The following is a 15905-nucleotide window of genomic DNA, read 5'->3' on the forward strand; positions in this document are numbered from 1 at the left end:
TATCAACAGTATTATTATTCCTATCCTTTGAATCCTTAACAAAATTCCAATCTCTCAGTGATATGTCAGGAAGAGGTATTGATATATCTGTTCTTCAAATTTTCCATAAATCACACCATAACCTTGCTCGTTCAGTATTTGAGTTAGGTGCATATATATTTAAGATTACTAGAGGATATTCCTCATGCCAGGGTATTATAAGAAGTAAAGCACGTCCTGGAATTAGCTCATATTTAATAACATTTTCAGTATCAATATATTTCTTGTTCAAGAAGAATGCTATTCCTGCAGTTGTGGAAGGTTTGGTTGGGTGACCAGAGGCAAAAATTTCAAACCATCTCTGGTATATACCTTGGAATTCAGTTTCAGCTCCGCTATCCATATAACTTTCTTGTATAGCTAGGATTGTGTCAACGTCGGGCTCGGGCCGTATCGGGGCGTCAGGGGCTCCGACTTCGGGAGGGTCTGAGGAGCACGAAAGGTGGGTATTCGCCCGGAGAATAGACGATATTAGCCTAGCGACTACATCTTGTAAGTACGGTTTTTATACGCCATGATATTAGGGATGGATCGGATGGGCGCCAGGTCCCAGGGCGGATCGGATGGGCGCTGCGTAGGGCCGCAGGGGTGAAGGGAAGGGCTGGAAGAATGGGGAAGCGTCGAGGAGTATGGCGGTATGCGGGCCCGTGTGTCCTCGTGGCCCGGCGGCCCGACCCGAACCGTGACAGATTGCAATGTTTTTCTCATCAATTAGGTGTTTAACATGATGGAACTTATGATTATGGTGACTTATTGATTTAGATGCCTCACGACCATCAATGTTTAAAGTTCCAATGGTGATTGCAGAGCGTGTGAATTTATTTGATTTTAATTTTGGATGTGACTTATTTTTTTCTCTGTATGTCCAAATTTTCACTTTCCCAATCATATACTCTAATGTCATTTTGGGCTAGTATATCGTCCAAATTGTCTGAAGCATTTGCAGCTCTTTTTGAGTGTGCTTGACTATAGTCATCATCTGATAAAGTATCAAAAGCACACTTTTTTTCCTTTCGTACGGGAATTATCGGCCACCCCTGCAACTCCCGACACACTCCAAGATGCTTCTGGAGTCTCAGAACCATCTGCAAGATACTTTGACTGATCAGGTGACACCATTGTCTCTTGAGTTATACTAGGTGTAAGGTGATCAGACAAGTTATTTGCAGAGGGGTGTGGTATTTGCTGCTCTAACTGGTCCAGGACAGCCCGAGCTGCAGAAAAACTGCCACTGGGGTGTCTGGGAAGTCAGGGCTTGACCCCAAGGTTCCCCGACTCATGCTAGTGTCTTCGCACCTGTATTGTCCAGCGAGCCACATGCCACGCTCGCGCGAGGGTGGTACCACGCCCTGGTGGCTGTCCCCCAAACTTAGTTCATCAGGACAGCTTATACCAAATTCTGTTTTCTTTTGTTGTGTCTGCATGGTTGGTGGGGTTGCGATTTAGGACCGCTGTCCAGAACAGCGGCTAGCCATTCACTTCTGTTTGTGATAACATCAATAGATCATATTCTACTGTCAACGTGACTTTCCGTTGACCGCGTCTTGTCTTCCGTCCACGATGCAGTCCAGCTCAGCGCTCAGTCACTCCCAAAGTTTTCATCCGATCTTCACGACCACCATCTCCCAAACACCATCTCCCTACCAAGCTTGTTCCCTTAACCTCCTCTATGCTCTCCCGCCACTCATATTCATTGACCCGTACGAACTGGCCAACCGCGCAGTCTCCTACTCTTTCCAACACGCTGGCCCATCCAACCTAGAGCTCCCTGTCGCCGCCTTTGACCCGTCAACAAGCAACTCCTCGTTGCTGCTGACCGTGGGGCGTGAAGCAGACAGCGAAGTGGTTGTCGAGCTTCCGTTGCACGTGCGGTACGGCCCAGTCGCGCTTTCCAAAAACGCCAAGGGGTTCATCGATACCGAAATCCCATGGCCGAAAGCATTTTACGCGTGCCCAGCGTCCGCAGGTACGCGTTGTCTTTCTTGCTGCTTCACTTCATTTTTACAAAGCCCCAGACCATGAACTCCTCTCCTCCGACTCTCCCCTCCCTATAATGCCTCCCTCCTTCACGACCTCCTTTGCCTCCCAGACCATCCATCTCGTTCCACCAGCCTCCGATGCCCCTGCCTTCGAGGTTGTCCACACACCAGTGGGCAACGCGGCTGACGTCAGGACAGTCGAGCTTGGCACAGCCGTTGTCATCATCGTCTGTTTCCTGTACCTTCTTCGTGCGATGCAACGTACTTTCATGCGGTTAAAAAGCTCAGAACAAGTCGAGAAAGAGAAAGTGGAATGATGCCCTTTCATGACCCTTAGTGCCATTGATATCCTTGTTTTTAACGAGCACAAGTCACAAATGTTATTCTATGATAATTATAGGTGCAGCCTACTGTTCGCTAGTAGTCAATCCTGATGAACAAACCATCTCAAAATTTGGTTTCTGGTTGTGGACCTGTTATGTAAGACGATAAGATAAGCCTAAAGTAAATTTCGGCGCAGGTGATGGATGAGAAGGACAACTTGCACCGGCTAACAAGATATGTTATCTTCCATTGCAGTCTATCCTGCAAACAAGCGCTATCGGAATTGACGTAAACTATTCTCTGTTGAGCTTGCCTCTATGTCGTCCATCTCCTGAGCCTTCCGCTCAGCATGGGTACGATTGGCCTCATCGTCCGTATGATGCGTAGTTTGCACATGCGTGCGAACTTGGATATGCTGTCCCTTCCCCAAGTCCCCGAGCTCGAGGGCACGTGCCCCGCTGGCGCCTGTCCTCCGCCCCCCGCTTGGTCCCTCGCTGCTCGTGTTCTGGCCCGTCGACCGCGAGAGCAGGATAGTGCGCCGCGAGTTCAGCGTCCACATCGCGCTGAGCGCATACAACTTTGGCAACACATTGGAGGCAATGATCGAGATCGTCGTCGACGGCTTGGCAAGCACGGACCGGTCGCCGGTCTGCGAGGCGATGACGGTGATCATGGCACATATAGCGCCAGGCATTGCGCTCTGGATCGTCAGCTTGAGAATCGCATTCAGCATTCCTGCCGTTTGCGGCAGCACGTGTTTTGAATGTTTCTTTGTCCAGATTAGCTTGACGCACAAACGTGTCTGACGACACCATACCAGGAGGAAGAAGGCCATTGAGCCGCAAAGCAACAGGTCCCCGCCTAAAACGACCCCAAAGTGGACCGAGACTGCAGAGAGAATTAGTAGCGTCATGGTCCCGAATGCAGACAGAACGCACTCCATGTAGCTGACGAAAGCCGGTTATTAAACGTAAGAATGACCTGGAAAATATTAAGCGACGGAAAAACGCTAACAAAAACACGCATACCACCGCCCAAGCTGCGGCTAGCGAGAAGGTAAACATGGTCACCAGGACAATGACGACGTAAATGTTTTTGGAGAGGGACTTGAAGGAATCAGAGAAGTTTCAAGCGATTGAAAAGGCCCTCCCACCCAAAGCCGTTGGCACATGAAGATCTGGATGTAGAATGATATGGAGGCACCGAATCCTGGAATAGTTGAGCAAGGGCGGATAGGATGAGGGACGTTCATGCCTAAGTTGATCTGCCCGAGCCAGTTGGTCGCGAACAACATAGTCGCTCCACGGACGTCGGTGAAGTGGGTGACATTCTGAGTCCACAAAATCGCGCTATTCGGTGCCAACGATATGTCAGCAACACAACGAGAGCCAAAACGGCGGTCACACATCATTTGCATTGACTTGAGCGTGGTAAACAACAATAGGCCTGCGACGAAGAGCCGAAGCGCAAGCAAATCAGAGTGATAGAGCGTGAAGTAGTGCGCTGTTTGGGCGAAGATGACACCTTGAAGCAACAGGTCCCCAGCGACAGACAGGTCCTAAACAAACACATTAGCATCTCGTCGCCCGCATGGCTCTGATCACGCACCCAACCACCTAGAGCGTAAGTGATGAGAGCAGAGACCTGAGGTTGGGACATGGTTGAGTAGAGAATCCGAGTCCCCTTGACTTGCATTTATGTATTGGGCTATTATCATATTGAGGTGATGTGGTAACTTGGGTGCATTTCGAGTCGATCCTGTCGAAGCCGACTTAGACTTGTGCACAAGTTGCGATAGCCAGGCAGAGCCTTGACGACAATGAACATAGATTCGTTGTCTGGATTGTCGCGGTCAAAAACGCGAAGGAGAACGAACAAGAAGAACACAGACATGCATTGAGGTGCTCAACAGTCCGAGTAATCATTCTTTCGAAACGGGGGTTACACCAGGGCCCTTACTGGCTTTGGGGCTGACGATCTGTTTCACCTTCGGCATTGGCGGCAGTATTTGAAGTTGGACTGTATTTATTGTGGCACTCTTGGAAGGCTTGAGACAGCGAAACTTGCAAGCGGCCAACTCGGAGTGCGCCAGCAAAGCAGAGCAAAGCAGGCCCTTTTTTGTTGGAACTGAAAGGGCGTTTACACCCCTCGATCTATCCGTTATATTGCCGCGGCAGCCTTAGGGCTTGGAGACCGTAAGTTGATGCGTTAAACGCCTCTAAGCTCTTGGACAGTTCATGTGTGAACTTTGGATGGGGGTGGGAAATGCTTTCACGATGAATGAGCGTGAGGGTCTGTCGTTTAGTATCAGTTACAATTGGAGAACGCGCGTTTAATTACTATAGTATTTCCTGGCAGTAGTGCTGGACGCGAGCCTCAAAGGCTCATCTGCCACTTTGGGCGACTTGGCTTCTTGGTACTGGTGCTAGGATAAAAGAACACGCACCAAACGCATATCCGTCGTATTCATCCGGCTTGCAATCCACTAGTAGATGATCCTCCTGTCGCGATCGAGCGGCCTAAATTATGAGCAGGATTGTTGTACTTCAAAGGGGAAAGTGTGGACTCGTTGGACATTGGATTCAGAAGTGAAGTGTTGTGCAGGAACAAGTTTGTTGGAGCGCTTGCAGTGACGCGGTCTGGGAGGTCATCGTTGTTGGAAGAAAAATGTGATCAGACTAGTCATTGGACCGTATGATCTCATCAACGAGCTCAAGTTCAAAACGAATGGATTGTCTGGGGAGCAACGCTACTCTATGAGGGTATTGATTATATGTAGGTAAAGATGTCCATCGCATGCAAGAAAGTCCGTGTCAGGTCATAGTATCGAAGTCAACACACCAGCCAGTCCGAATAGCGCACTCATCAGCGCGGCAAAGTGCGGGGAGACAGAAACAGCCACCGAAGAACCAGCTGCTTGGCCCGTGTTCGTTTTACTACTTGAATTTGAACTTGGTCCACCAGACGACGAAGGATGTGCAGCGCCGCTGCTTCCACCTGGAGAGTTACTGCCGCTCGAACCACCAGTAGGAGGCTGTGTGCCAGTGTCTAAACGAAAAGTGGGTCAAAATAAAGACATCTTCGAAGCAAAACACGAACATTGGGCAAATGACTTCTGAGTGTAGTTGGATTCCACATACGGCTGCGTCTTGTTCAGCGCAACTCCAACAGGAACGATGTACTTGAAAGCAGCAGCCAAATTCGGGTAGTTGTCGATTGCCGTCTGCATGGTGTAGTTATTGAGCTCATGGGTCAAGATGATCGCGCCGCTGGTGCTAAATTTTCCCGATTTGGCGTCATTCATCAACGTATCGTAGTTTGCCTGGACCTGAGCGGGGGTTGCAGCGCCAGATGAGACTTTAAAAAGACCGTCAATGAGCGTTTTAAAGCACGAGAAAAAGCCGACATGCCTTCCCAGTCATTACTGTTGTACTTCCAAAGCACATTGTAAAGCCCGATCTTCTGTGCAATAAACCGGATGCGGTCATCAACGTCACCGAGAGGAGGCTGGTTCACTTTCAGCAGTGTTTTGTATAGAAATCACAGCACGCACGCGCCAGCAAGTGGGAGTGTAACCAGTGACAAGCTTGATAGCCTGCAGAGTATAGTACAGCTCGGCAAAGGCTTGCTCATTGGTGAATGCTGTCATTGAACGGTGGGACCATGAATCTGGACACGAACGACATTGAGTGGGAGGGAGTGGTAAACGCGGTCCCATGACACTCACGAACGCAGATCTCATGGTTATCAGCAACGGCTCGTTGTGCTTGCAAAGGCCAATCCATAACGTTCGAGCCGATGTAGAAGAGGGCTAGAAATGGCAGTAAGAAAAAAAGTTCAAGCCATATTGTGACCACGCACTAGCTTTCTGGTTCTTCTGAGTGAGATAGTCGTAAAACGCATTGTGCGAGCAATTTGGTCCGTCGTCAAATCCATACCCTAGTGTTTGGGGCTATAGCGATGTCAACGATGCTATAAAAAACGTGAGAAGCCTACCTCGGGTACAGCAGCGACATCGGGGTTCACTCCAGATGCCTTTGGCGTCGTGCATGTAGAGGCAGTCCACCAACAATCGGGGTCTGTGGCGGGGTATTTTGACTGGGCGTTCGGGTCGGGTACACCGAGGGTGCCTTTTGGAGCGATGTTGGGGATGCTGGAGCTGAAAGACGAGAATAACGATGTCGCAGCGGTATCTCCAGAAAGAATTCCGGCGACTGGTTGCCATATGGGAGGGAATTTAGAGGCGGTCATAGCGGCGGTGACTGGCGCGTAGCTGTATGGCGCACAAGCCTGGGTCGGTCCAAGGGCGGCCTCGCTTTGTTCAGTTCCATCGGCGTAGACACGACTGGCGAGAAATGCGAGCAAGAGAGGAGCGAGCGACGGCATTACCGCGGGTGGTATGAGGGGGAAGAGCAAAAGACAACAAACACGCCGCCTGAATCGTTTGTTGACCTAAAAGACCTGTTCGGCAGGACACGGCAAGCCTAAATTTATCGCGGGTCATCTTAGACTCGAAGCAGTCATTGTAACACCGCTCAGCGGCCCTGTCGCCCACATGTAGTGACCAGAAGCAATGCTTAGCTCATCTATTGTCTTCACCCCAGAGCAGGTGTTGGAAGCGTCAAGACTTGTGTTCAATGGTTGTGGTGGTTTGAGGATCGTATTCTTTTTTTAGCAAGTCGATCACTTCGGTTGATTTCCAATCATTCCGCCGAAGTTACATACTCGACTCCACTTGACAGGAAGGGCAACATTCACCGTCGAAGAGAATCTTGTTTTGTATCAGTTCCACAACGAAAGCAGTCATTTTTTTTTTGTGGCACGTTTAGACTAGTGGCGCGTAAGAGCATTGGACGAAAGCAGTCATGAGGATAAGTAGCGCCTGACAAAGCGGATGTATGGCCCTTTACATATTCTCAAACCGTATTCAAAAGTTTTATGCTCCTAAAACTCCCTATAAAGCCGCCCCCACCAATCTGCGCCAGTGGAGCCTCAATAGCAATGGGCTGGAACTGGAAGCTCTGGCCGTTGATACCCATCACCGTCAAAAACTGCATCTCTGGTCCCTTGCCGACACGAAGGAAGGTCGCATTGCCTCGGCCAAGCAGCTGTACATCGCTCCAGACATCTCGAGGAAGAGTAAAATTCAACGCATAGAACTGATTCGCGGAGATGAGGGCAACTTGGGGAGCAGTTCCGTTACCCAACACGAGTGTTGAATCAGGCCCAGAGAAAATGGTGGCCCCAACAGGCGCTCGAGAAGAAGGATTGATGCCGAATGCAAGGGTATAATTGCGGCCTTTGGACGTCAACGGCGTTTTGAGCAGACTAATCCCCGTCGAGAGGGTCAAAATTCCGTCGGCAATGCTGCATGCTTTGCAAGCCCCATCATAACCATTTCCCGAAGAGTCGACGACAGTCTCAGCTTGTGTGTGTCCAGAGAACTTGTACTCCAATATGACCTCGGTTTTTGACGGAATCGCTCGGTCGAGGTTTTGCCCAGGGATCACGCCGTGAAGCTCGTCAAAAATCAGACTGTACTGTTGCTGGGTGAGTCGACCACCCCACTGCTTGTCAGCAAGTGCAGGCAACGCATCTCGCCAAGCATAGTAAGCCTCCGTTACAGTGGTCGCATTAGGCCCATAATCGTTCCACTGAGCGGCGATATGTCCGATAACTCCTGGGTCGCTACGAGCGGGATTATTGGTTGCATTATGCGTGTCGAAGATATTTGGGGCATAAGCACCACCAGCAGGATCTCCGGTAAAAATGCGGGTGAGGTTGAGCTGTTGTGGATAGCTTCCCGACCACTTTCCAACAATGTAAAACGCATCATCTGCGTTCAGAACACGGTATCCCTGTTTGATGAGAGCGAGCGGGTTATCTTCAAAGAACTCCCAGTGCTGAATAGTAATGTTGGGACTGACGGAGGAGCTCCGAGATGGCTCGTTCGTTCCCCAGATGCGAATATCTTTACCAGAATTGTCGCGGATGAAGCTGGACATGGTGTTGACAAAGAGGTTGTAGTCATTTGCAAGGGAGCTGTCGTATTCGTCGGCTCCAATATGGACTGTTTTCGATTTAAACCACGGTAGGAAAGTCTTCCAGATGCTCTCCATTGTCGGGATTGTTTCTGGATGGCTAGAATTTCTTGTTCAGTTCAACGAGGGAGAAGAAAATATTACACGCCTGATATTCAACAGACTCAAATCAGCCAGACCGAGTTCGGGTTTCCATTGGGAGATGACTAATGCATGTCCTGGAGCTTCAATTTCTGGAATTATGGTAACTCCACGGGCTGCACATGAAGCTTGCATATTGTCGAATGTCTCGCGAGTGTAACTCTCGTTGAACCTATAGGGCTTGACTAAACCTGAAACCGCTGGGTCATCGGAGTTGAGTCTGAATGCGGCATATAGCTCAAGGGAGCGCTGGCGGGTGTAAATGTCGACATTATTGAAGAGGTTGTCGCTGAGATGCAGGTGGAAGGTGTTCTGCTTGAAGAAAGAAAGGTATGAGCAGATTTCGATGATGAACTCCGGCGGGTAGAAATGTCTTCCTCCGTCAAGCTGGAGAAAGAATAAGCAGGACCAGCAAGGAAGGTCGAGACTGACCATAACACCACGAGTAGCCCAACCAGGCGAATCGCTACCAGAGCCAATTAACAAAGCATTTCCTCCTAGCTTTGCCTGCTGAAGTAAGGTCCTTGTTCCCCAGAAAGCGCCGAGCGGGCTAGCACCGGCGATAACGACATCTTTGGTCCCAACCGTCAATGTGTATCCCTCCGATGTATTTCGACCAGCGGCGTCGAGAAACGCCCTATCCGTTGACAGTGTGAGGAAAATGGAGCCAGGCTGCGCCCTGTCTGCAACTTGGACCGGGATGTCTGTGAATCCAAGTACTTTGAGATCGGCCGCAAATGTTTGGCCAAATTGCAGGAGTGTCGGTGGGATGAGCGTCTCTCCGGCTAAGTCCACAGAGCGTTGGAACCGTGAGTCAACAAGGACGTGGGTAAGCGAAGAAAGATAAAGTTTGTTGGTGGATGTGATGTTAAAGTCGAATGTCGGTATTCCTGTAAGTGTTTCCGCCGCTGCGCCAATGACGCAGGCGGCAACGACTGCAACTTGGAAGAAGGAAAGCATGAGGAGCGATATGCGGGGCCCCTCGTGAGCAGATATGGCCCGCGGCCCGGACTTGAGAAGAAGAACGCATGCGAAAAGTCGTGAGTGGAAGCAACCTCCAATTGGCTGACATAATCGCAGGCCGTGTCCGAGTCGGCCCTAAAACCACCATGGTGGATCTTGGGTGGATCATTCATTTCTCATCTTTTCTCAAGCTTCCGAACGACCACGAAAGCACGCTGACGCTGCTACTCTGCACCATTGAATCTCCAGCGGAAGCCACCCGAAGTGCTGCTTGCAGATACCTTTAAATATCGACGATATGGACAACCCATCCGCCATTCCCAAGCTAACGCAATGTCTGTTCCCACTCAAACAGCCGTCGTCATCGAGACTCCCAAAGCACCGTTCATCGTGAAGAGCGGCATCGCCATCCCCAAGCCCGCGGCCGGCCAGGTTCTGCTCAAAGTCATGGCGGTTGGACTTAATCCAATGGACCCCATGCGTCGCTCAATGAATATGCTCATCGACTCCTATCCTGCCATACTCGGCAGCGATATTGCGGGCGTCATTGAAGAGGTTGGCCAAGGTGTGCAAGGCTGGAAGAAGGGCGACGAAGTGTACCGTCTTTCTTCTCGAGCTTCTATTTGTAGGCTCAAATTCATTGCAGATTTTGCTCCGACACAGCTGGTGGCTACCAGCAATACCATGTCATCAACGAGCCCTTCCTAATTCGAGTTCGTATCCTGTAGGTCCTGTCGACGATCTCTCATCATATTCTTCTAGAAACCTGCAAATGTCAGTTTCGACCAGCTCGCCACAGTGCTCATCACTGGCTGCACGTCTCTCAACGGCCTGTATGCGCCATCACCTATCGGGTTGGGCCTCAACCCGACATTCTCTTCCGACAAACCCCAGAGCGGCAAGTCCGCGTTTGTTCTCGGTGCCGCTACCTCTTGCGGACAGTACGGTGGGTTTCAATATCTCGTCAGCACTCACTTCTCAAATCAATGCAGCCATCCAATACCTCAAACTCGCCGGTTTTACGCGTATCGTCGCATATGCCTCAGGCAAACACACCGAATACTTGGCATCTCTCGGTGCCACCGCCATCATTGCCCGCGAATCCACGACAATGGTTGACCTCGTCTCTCATCCGGCAATCTCTGCTGCACCATTCGACGTTGTTTTCGACGCCCTTCTCGCTATGGCTTCCGATGCTGCATCCGCTCTCGATATTGCCCACGACATCGTCAAGCCCAACGGTCAACTCGCCACCGTAAACCCGCGCTCGGTCCTGTCTCCGGACCGCCTCGCCCAAAACAAGGGCGTGGAACTCGTGCGGGCATTCGGATACTACGTCGGGCCAGATGGCGGGAAGCCGCCCTCGGATCTTGGGTTCGGCGCGAAGCCAGAGCATACTGCATTCGGCAAGCTCATCAAGGAGCATTTGCCAAGATTGTTGGAGACAGGGCAGTTGCTCCCAAATAGGGTCGAAGTGCTGCCGAATGGACTGGCGGGCATCGTGAAGGGCTTGGGCCGTTGGACTGGCGGGGAAGGTGTCAGTGGAGTGAAGCTGGTTGGTCATCCTCAGGAAATGTAATGTGCTTTTGAGCATCTCTCATACTAGTATCAATCTGTCCTCAAGTCGTAGTCTAGATGCCCTAAAGAACTTGATGTGAGACAACTTGGGGAAGCAACGTTGAATGCATTAAAAGGTTGTAGTAAAGGACAGACAAGAAAGTTAAAGAGAGTAGAGAAAGGAGCGGAGAAAGTTGAACAGAGTGGATGAAAGACAGGCATAATGGTTAAGGAAAGTTCAGAAATTTCTTTTGCTCGCTGCCGTGTCAAGGTTTTAGTCTATGGAACGAAGACCACACAGGTGCTTATGACGACGTTGGCATGGCCAAGAAGCTGAAGAATATATTTAGTATATATTTGAGTTTTTGAAAGAGATACTGACTGAGTGTTGATCAACGGCGACCTGAACTCACCGGGGGAGGCCCGGGAATACTAGGGTGGGCCCGGGGGTGGCGGTGGTGGAGGTGGTAGCGGGGGGCCGGGAATATTGGGTGGCGGAGGCCCAGGAATATTGGGTGGTGGGGGCGGAGGCCCAGGAACATTGGGCGGCGGGGGGGCGGGAACATTGGGCGGCGGGAGCGGCGGCCCGGGAATGTTGGGGGGCGGGGGGCCAGGAACATTGGGCGGCGGGGGGCCGGGAACATTGGGTGGCGGAGGCCCAGGAACATTGGGTGGCGGAAGCGGCGGCCCGGGAATGTTGGGTAGATTAGGCGCGCCATCGCCCTTCGCAAAGCCCGGCTACAAAGAAAAATTAGCTCAGAATGGTCGGGAAAAGCACCAAATATCACCGGAAGTACTGCCGCATGGCCCGTTGCAATGAGCACCGCAGCAAAGACAAAGGTCTGGGTGAATTTCATAATACTGGTGGTTCTGAAGCGTTGAAAGCGAGTAAAAACTGTAGGAAATAGGTCGATGGAGTTCAGAGGGCGTCCTGAGGCTTTTTATACGCCCCCGTGGATATCTAATGCGCAGCACGGTGTGCCAAAACGTCGTCGCTTGCTGGTTGGGAGATCATAGTGTGGGATCATGCTACCCTCGTGTGCGATTCGTTCGCCCAATTGGCTGACAGTGTCCGTCGAGTCCAGAATTTTGAATCTGCAGTCTGAGTAACTGAGACTTTGACATATTTGAGGGGGCATTAATATTCTTCGTTGTCTGGCCGCGGTTGATTAAGCACAATATTCAGCATACAGTGTTTGGTCAACTTGCGACCTAGAGAGATTTGGCATCCGTGACTTCGCCGCGGCTGACGGGCTGTCCTTTGTCCTTTGGCTTCTCGAATCCCGCAGCACATAGACCGTGGTCCGTGTGTCTTCGATTCAGTTTTCCGCAGCACCTATGTCAAAATCAGCCCTAAGGCGGCGCGCAACGCCCATATAATAGACATGTGAAGTTGTAAAAAGCACATTGGCGCGTCGTTTAAGTATTGTGCATGTGTGGCTTTCGTTGATGTGATTGTGCGTTTGGAATCTCATCAGAAAGCAGGAAGCCAAGCAACAGAAGCGAGCGAGCTGGACCATACTGTACGGCGGAGATTTTACGAGTTCATCTTGAACTAAAACTCGAATTGAAAGAGTTTGTTTGTCTGCAAACTACACTTTGAATGGATCAGAAAACTTGAAGCAGGTTGACCACGACGAACACCGCTCATTGCAAGAACAGCATAAATTCCAGCAAACTTACGGATGATGCGACGGACATCCTCTGGGAGATTTGCAGCTCCATGGCCCATCCAGCTTTTAAAAAATGCCGATTTTATCGATAGTGTCGTTTCGTTGACAAGTTCAAAGAAATTTGAATGGGCTGATTGAGCACTTTCACGCCGGCTGTACCGCGTTTATGACGAGACAGAAATGATGAGCACTGGCTTCCTGGGCGCCAGTGGCAGCAAAAGTTCAGGACGAACGAGCTTCCGCATCAACAGCGTTTGGTCACAAAGTCACGCTGTGGGCGTGATTTGGAAAACCTCTGTGTCGACTCTTATTATCAATACTGAGCGACACTGGTTATATTATGAAATTGTAGTAAAGGACAAGAAGTAAATAAGTAACTTCAAGTTGAAAAAGAAAGTTAAAGAAAGACAAGCATCAAATTTTCTTGGGGTATCGCTGCCTGGTTAGGCCACCGGGGTGGGCGATGGGACGAAGACTAGGCAGGTGCTGAATACGACGTTGGTAGGTGCAGGGAACTGAAGGAGGGAGACACTATTAGTTATATTCGAGCCTTTTGAAGATTATGATACTAACTGCAGATGACACAGGTGGGGTGTTGATCGGCGTGGAATCACTCAATGGCGGTCCGTTGGCACGTGGATCCAGCAGCGGCGTATTTTCGCTCAACAGAGGGGTCGTGGCACTGACCGGTGGTGTGTTGACGGGAGGAGTAGTAGCGCTAACGGGCGGGGGTGTTGACCAGGGGAGTAACAGCGCTGACTGGCGATGTATTGGCTGGGGGAGTCGTAGCGCTCACGGGCGGATTGTTGATTGGAGTAGTAGCGCTGACTGGTGGTGTATTGACTGGGGTAGTAGCGCTCACGGGCGGATTGTTGATTGGAGGAGTAGTAGCGCTAACCGGGGTGTTGAACGGGGGAGTAGTAGCGCTGACTGGCGGTGCATTGAGTGGAGGGGTCGTAGCACTAACCGGGGTGTTGAACGGGGGGGTAGTAGCGCTGACCGGTGTGTTAATCGGAGGTGTTGTGGCGCTGACCGGAGGGGCGTTGAACGGGGGAGTAGTAGCGCTGACTGGTGGATTAGGCGCGATCTCGCGCTTGCCAATGGACGGCTGTGAAATATCATTATCCCCTGAACCCGACGTCCCAGTGAAATATGCTTACCGTAGCCACGGCCGGTGCCGCGAAAGTGAACTCGACGCAGGTCGTGTACACGCCCTCGAGAACGTAGGATCCTCCTCCTCCCTGGACGGGGGAAGAGCTCGGGGGCGGAGGGACCGCGACGACCTACAGAACGATGTCAGTCAACTGTGATGGAATATTGTCCACATTAGGCCCACAACGCTGCTCACGGGAGGCGGCTGGAGAGTGATTAGCTCAGAACCGTCTGGAAAGGCACCAGATATCACCGAAATCACTGCCGCATGGACAGTCGCGATGAAAACCGCGGTGAAGACAAAGTTCTGGGTGAATTTCATGTTGCTGGTGAATTTGAAGCGTTTAAACTGGGTAGGAATTGGGTCGCTGGAGTTCAAAGGGCATCTTCAGGCCTTTTATACGCCCCATGAATATCTAATGCGCAGCACAGTATGCCATAAGGTCGTCGGTGGGGAGTTAAGAGATCGTAGCGCGGGATCATATGCGATTCGTTTGCTCAGTTGTCTGTCAATCGAGTCCACAACATTGAATCTGTAGTGTTTGAGGTGTTTAAATTCTTGTTGGCTTGCAGATTTGACGCGTTTGCTTCGGATATACGAAGGGAAACAAAATTCAGCCTGATGGTGGTGCTTCGTTTGCGTTTTCGTTAAACGTGGAGCTAGAGAGATTTGGCAACTGACTCCGCGGCGGAAAATGTTGTCCTTTGTCCAACAGTACTCTGATGTCGAGAATCCCGCACGGGTCTTCGATTCCGTTGTCCGCAGCAACCTATACGTCAAACTCATCCCAAGGCGGCGCGCAAAACTAATGCCAAACGCTGTATGTGAACGGCGCACTGGCGCTTCCTTTTCCCTTGTGTGGCTTTCCGAGGTCAAGTAAACAGGCTGAGATTGTAATCTCGTCGGAACGCAGATCGACAAGAAACCGAAACAAGTGAGCGGTCGGACAACAACATGAAGAGGGCTTCTGTCAGAGCAATTCCCGAATGGACCTGCGGGATAGTTGTTTGGTGGTGAAGGTGAGTTACCCACCCAACTAGAAACCTTCTCTCAATGGATAGAATTGAATGTCACTCGACTGCCGATTCCGCCTACTGGAAATATGCCACATGCGCAACCTGTTGGTGGACATATGCGACGGCACCACCGTAAACGGATACATGTCCGAGCCAAACGGCGCGAGGAACACACAATGACGCGACAGATTCGGTCACTGATGGCGCAAAAACGAGAGCCGTGTCGTTTGCCGTGTTATCGTGGATCCATCGTAGCTCGTGTCCACTATACGTTGCGCCGCTGCCGGATGAGTCAATGTTGGCAAGTCTCTGACGAAGAGTAGCATCGCCGCGTGGTGAAACAAATAGATGGTAGCTGAGAACACGACGGCCGCTGGGGCTGGTCCAATCAACCCAAATGCGAAATGTGTGGTCATCCAACGGACTGCGGTAAGCGTAGAGACTATATCTCCGGTAGGGCATCCAGTTCGGCAATGGCAAGTTGTTCAGTGTGAGGTTGACCACGGCCACAACAGGAAGTTCGCTGATCTCCACAGAGTCCGAAGGATGGCCGTCCTTATCAGTCCAATGACTTGTTGATTTGATGTCAGAAAGAGCAAGGATGCGGAGTTCATGATGGCTGTCAGTGAGTGCGATGAGATGGGTGGAGGTGAGAGTGACCAAGAAGCTCTCGTCTGTCTAGCAGAATGTCAGTCTAAGTACCCGTAGCATTTATCGAGAACTTACCGAGGCGATGATAAGGCACTGTTTCGTGGCGGCTTCTAGATCAAAGACTATCTGGATTCGAGGGGAAGCCTGAGGAGGATCCGACGGGGGGCCCCATCGACGAAGACTGGCATGTGCAAATGCGCCGCATATCCCGACATCATCCGTAAGACTGCATTCCCATTCATTGTTCCAATAGGTCCACCATAGAAAGGTGCTCGAGCTACCGGCATCTTGTAGTTTCAGGTGCAACATTTCGACACGACTGTCCAGTATAATCACATCAAAACATTTCGGTCGCAGGTGGTTCTCAT

The 15905-nt window shown here is 50.9% G+C and overlaps 6 protein-coding genes across 6 annotated transcripts; 2 read left to right on the forward strand and 4 right to left on the reverse strand.

Annotated features, from left to right (window-relative positions):
• Positions 1–1584: 1584 nt before the first annotated feature.
• MIND_00128300 (RBR-type E3 ubiquitin transferase) lies at positions 1585–2335 on the forward strand (the record flags this gene model as incomplete). Its single annotated transcript, XM_037358215.1, has 2 exons — positions 1585–2005; positions 2055–2335. Exons 1-2 carry the CDS (start codon positions 1600–1602, stop codon positions 2333–2335), a joined length of 687 nt encoding a protein of 228 aa, XP_037226125.1. The 5' UTR covers positions 1585–1599.
• Positions 2336–2616: 281 nt separating this feature from the next.
• On the reverse strand, positions 2617–4037 carry MIND_00128400 (uncharacterized protein; the record flags this gene model as incomplete). Its single annotated transcript, XM_037358216.1, has 8 exons — positions 2617–3111; positions 3160–3230; positions 3281–3323; positions 3371–3448; positions 3496–3551; positions 3597–3691; positions 3749–3900; positions 3951–4037. The coding sequence occupies 8 exons, from the start codon at positions 4035–4037 to the stop codon at positions 2617–2619; spliced, it is 1077 nt and encodes a 358-aa protein (XP_037226126.1).
• A 1123-nt stretch (positions 4038–5160) lies between these two features.
• Positions 5161–6728, reverse strand: MIND_00128500 (Carbohydrate esterase family 4 protein; the record flags this gene model as incomplete). The annotated part of the gene is made up of 7 exons (XM_037358217.1): positions 5161–5390; positions 5442–5699; positions 5753–5849; positions 5896–6011; positions 6070–6153; positions 6204–6294; positions 6339–6728. The coding sequence occupies 7 exons, from the start codon at positions 6726–6728 to the stop codon at positions 5161–5163; spliced, it is 1266 nt and encodes a 421-aa protein (XP_037226127.1).
• Positions 6729–7258: 530 nt separating this feature from the next.
• On the reverse strand, positions 7259–9484 carry MIND_00128600 (Beta-hexosaminidase; the record flags this gene model as incomplete). The annotated part of the gene is made up of 3 exons (XM_037358218.1): positions 7259–8483; positions 8532–8911; positions 8957–9484. The coding sequence occupies 3 exons, from the start codon at positions 9482–9484 to the stop codon at positions 7259–7261; spliced, it is 2133 nt and encodes a 710-aa protein (XP_037226128.1).
• A 336-nt stretch (positions 9485–9820) lies between these two features.
• Positions 9821–11117, forward strand: MIND_00128700 (GroES-like protein; the record flags this gene model as incomplete). Its single annotated transcript, XM_037358219.1, has 5 exons — positions 9821–10083; positions 10134–10200; positions 10250–10433; positions 10480–11042; positions 11094–11117. The coding sequence occupies 5 exons, from the start codon at positions 9821–9823 to the stop codon at positions 11115–11117; spliced, it is 1101 nt and encodes a 366-aa protein (XP_037226129.1).
• Positions 11118–11476: 359 nt separating this feature from the next.
• MIND_00128800 (uncharacterized protein) lies at positions 11477–11940 on the reverse strand (the record flags this gene model as incomplete). Its single annotated transcript, XM_037358220.1, has 2 exons — positions 11833–11940; positions 11477–11782 (listed from the first exon to the last, which is right to left on the reverse strand). The coding sequence occupies exons 1-2, from the start codon at positions 11899–11901 to the stop codon at positions 11477–11479; spliced, it is 375 nt and encodes a 124-aa protein (XP_037226130.1). The 5' UTR covers positions 11902–11940.
• Positions 11941–15905: the final 3965 nt, after the last annotated feature.

This window comes from Mycena indigotica (genome assembly GCF_014461135.1).
Source record: "Mycena indigotica strain 171206Taipei chromosome Unknown Mind.scaff0001, whole genome shotgun sequence".
In the NCBI taxonomy this organism is placed as follows: Eukaryota; Fungi; Basidiomycota; class Agaricomycetes; order Agaricales; family Mycenaceae; genus Mycena; species Mycena indigotica.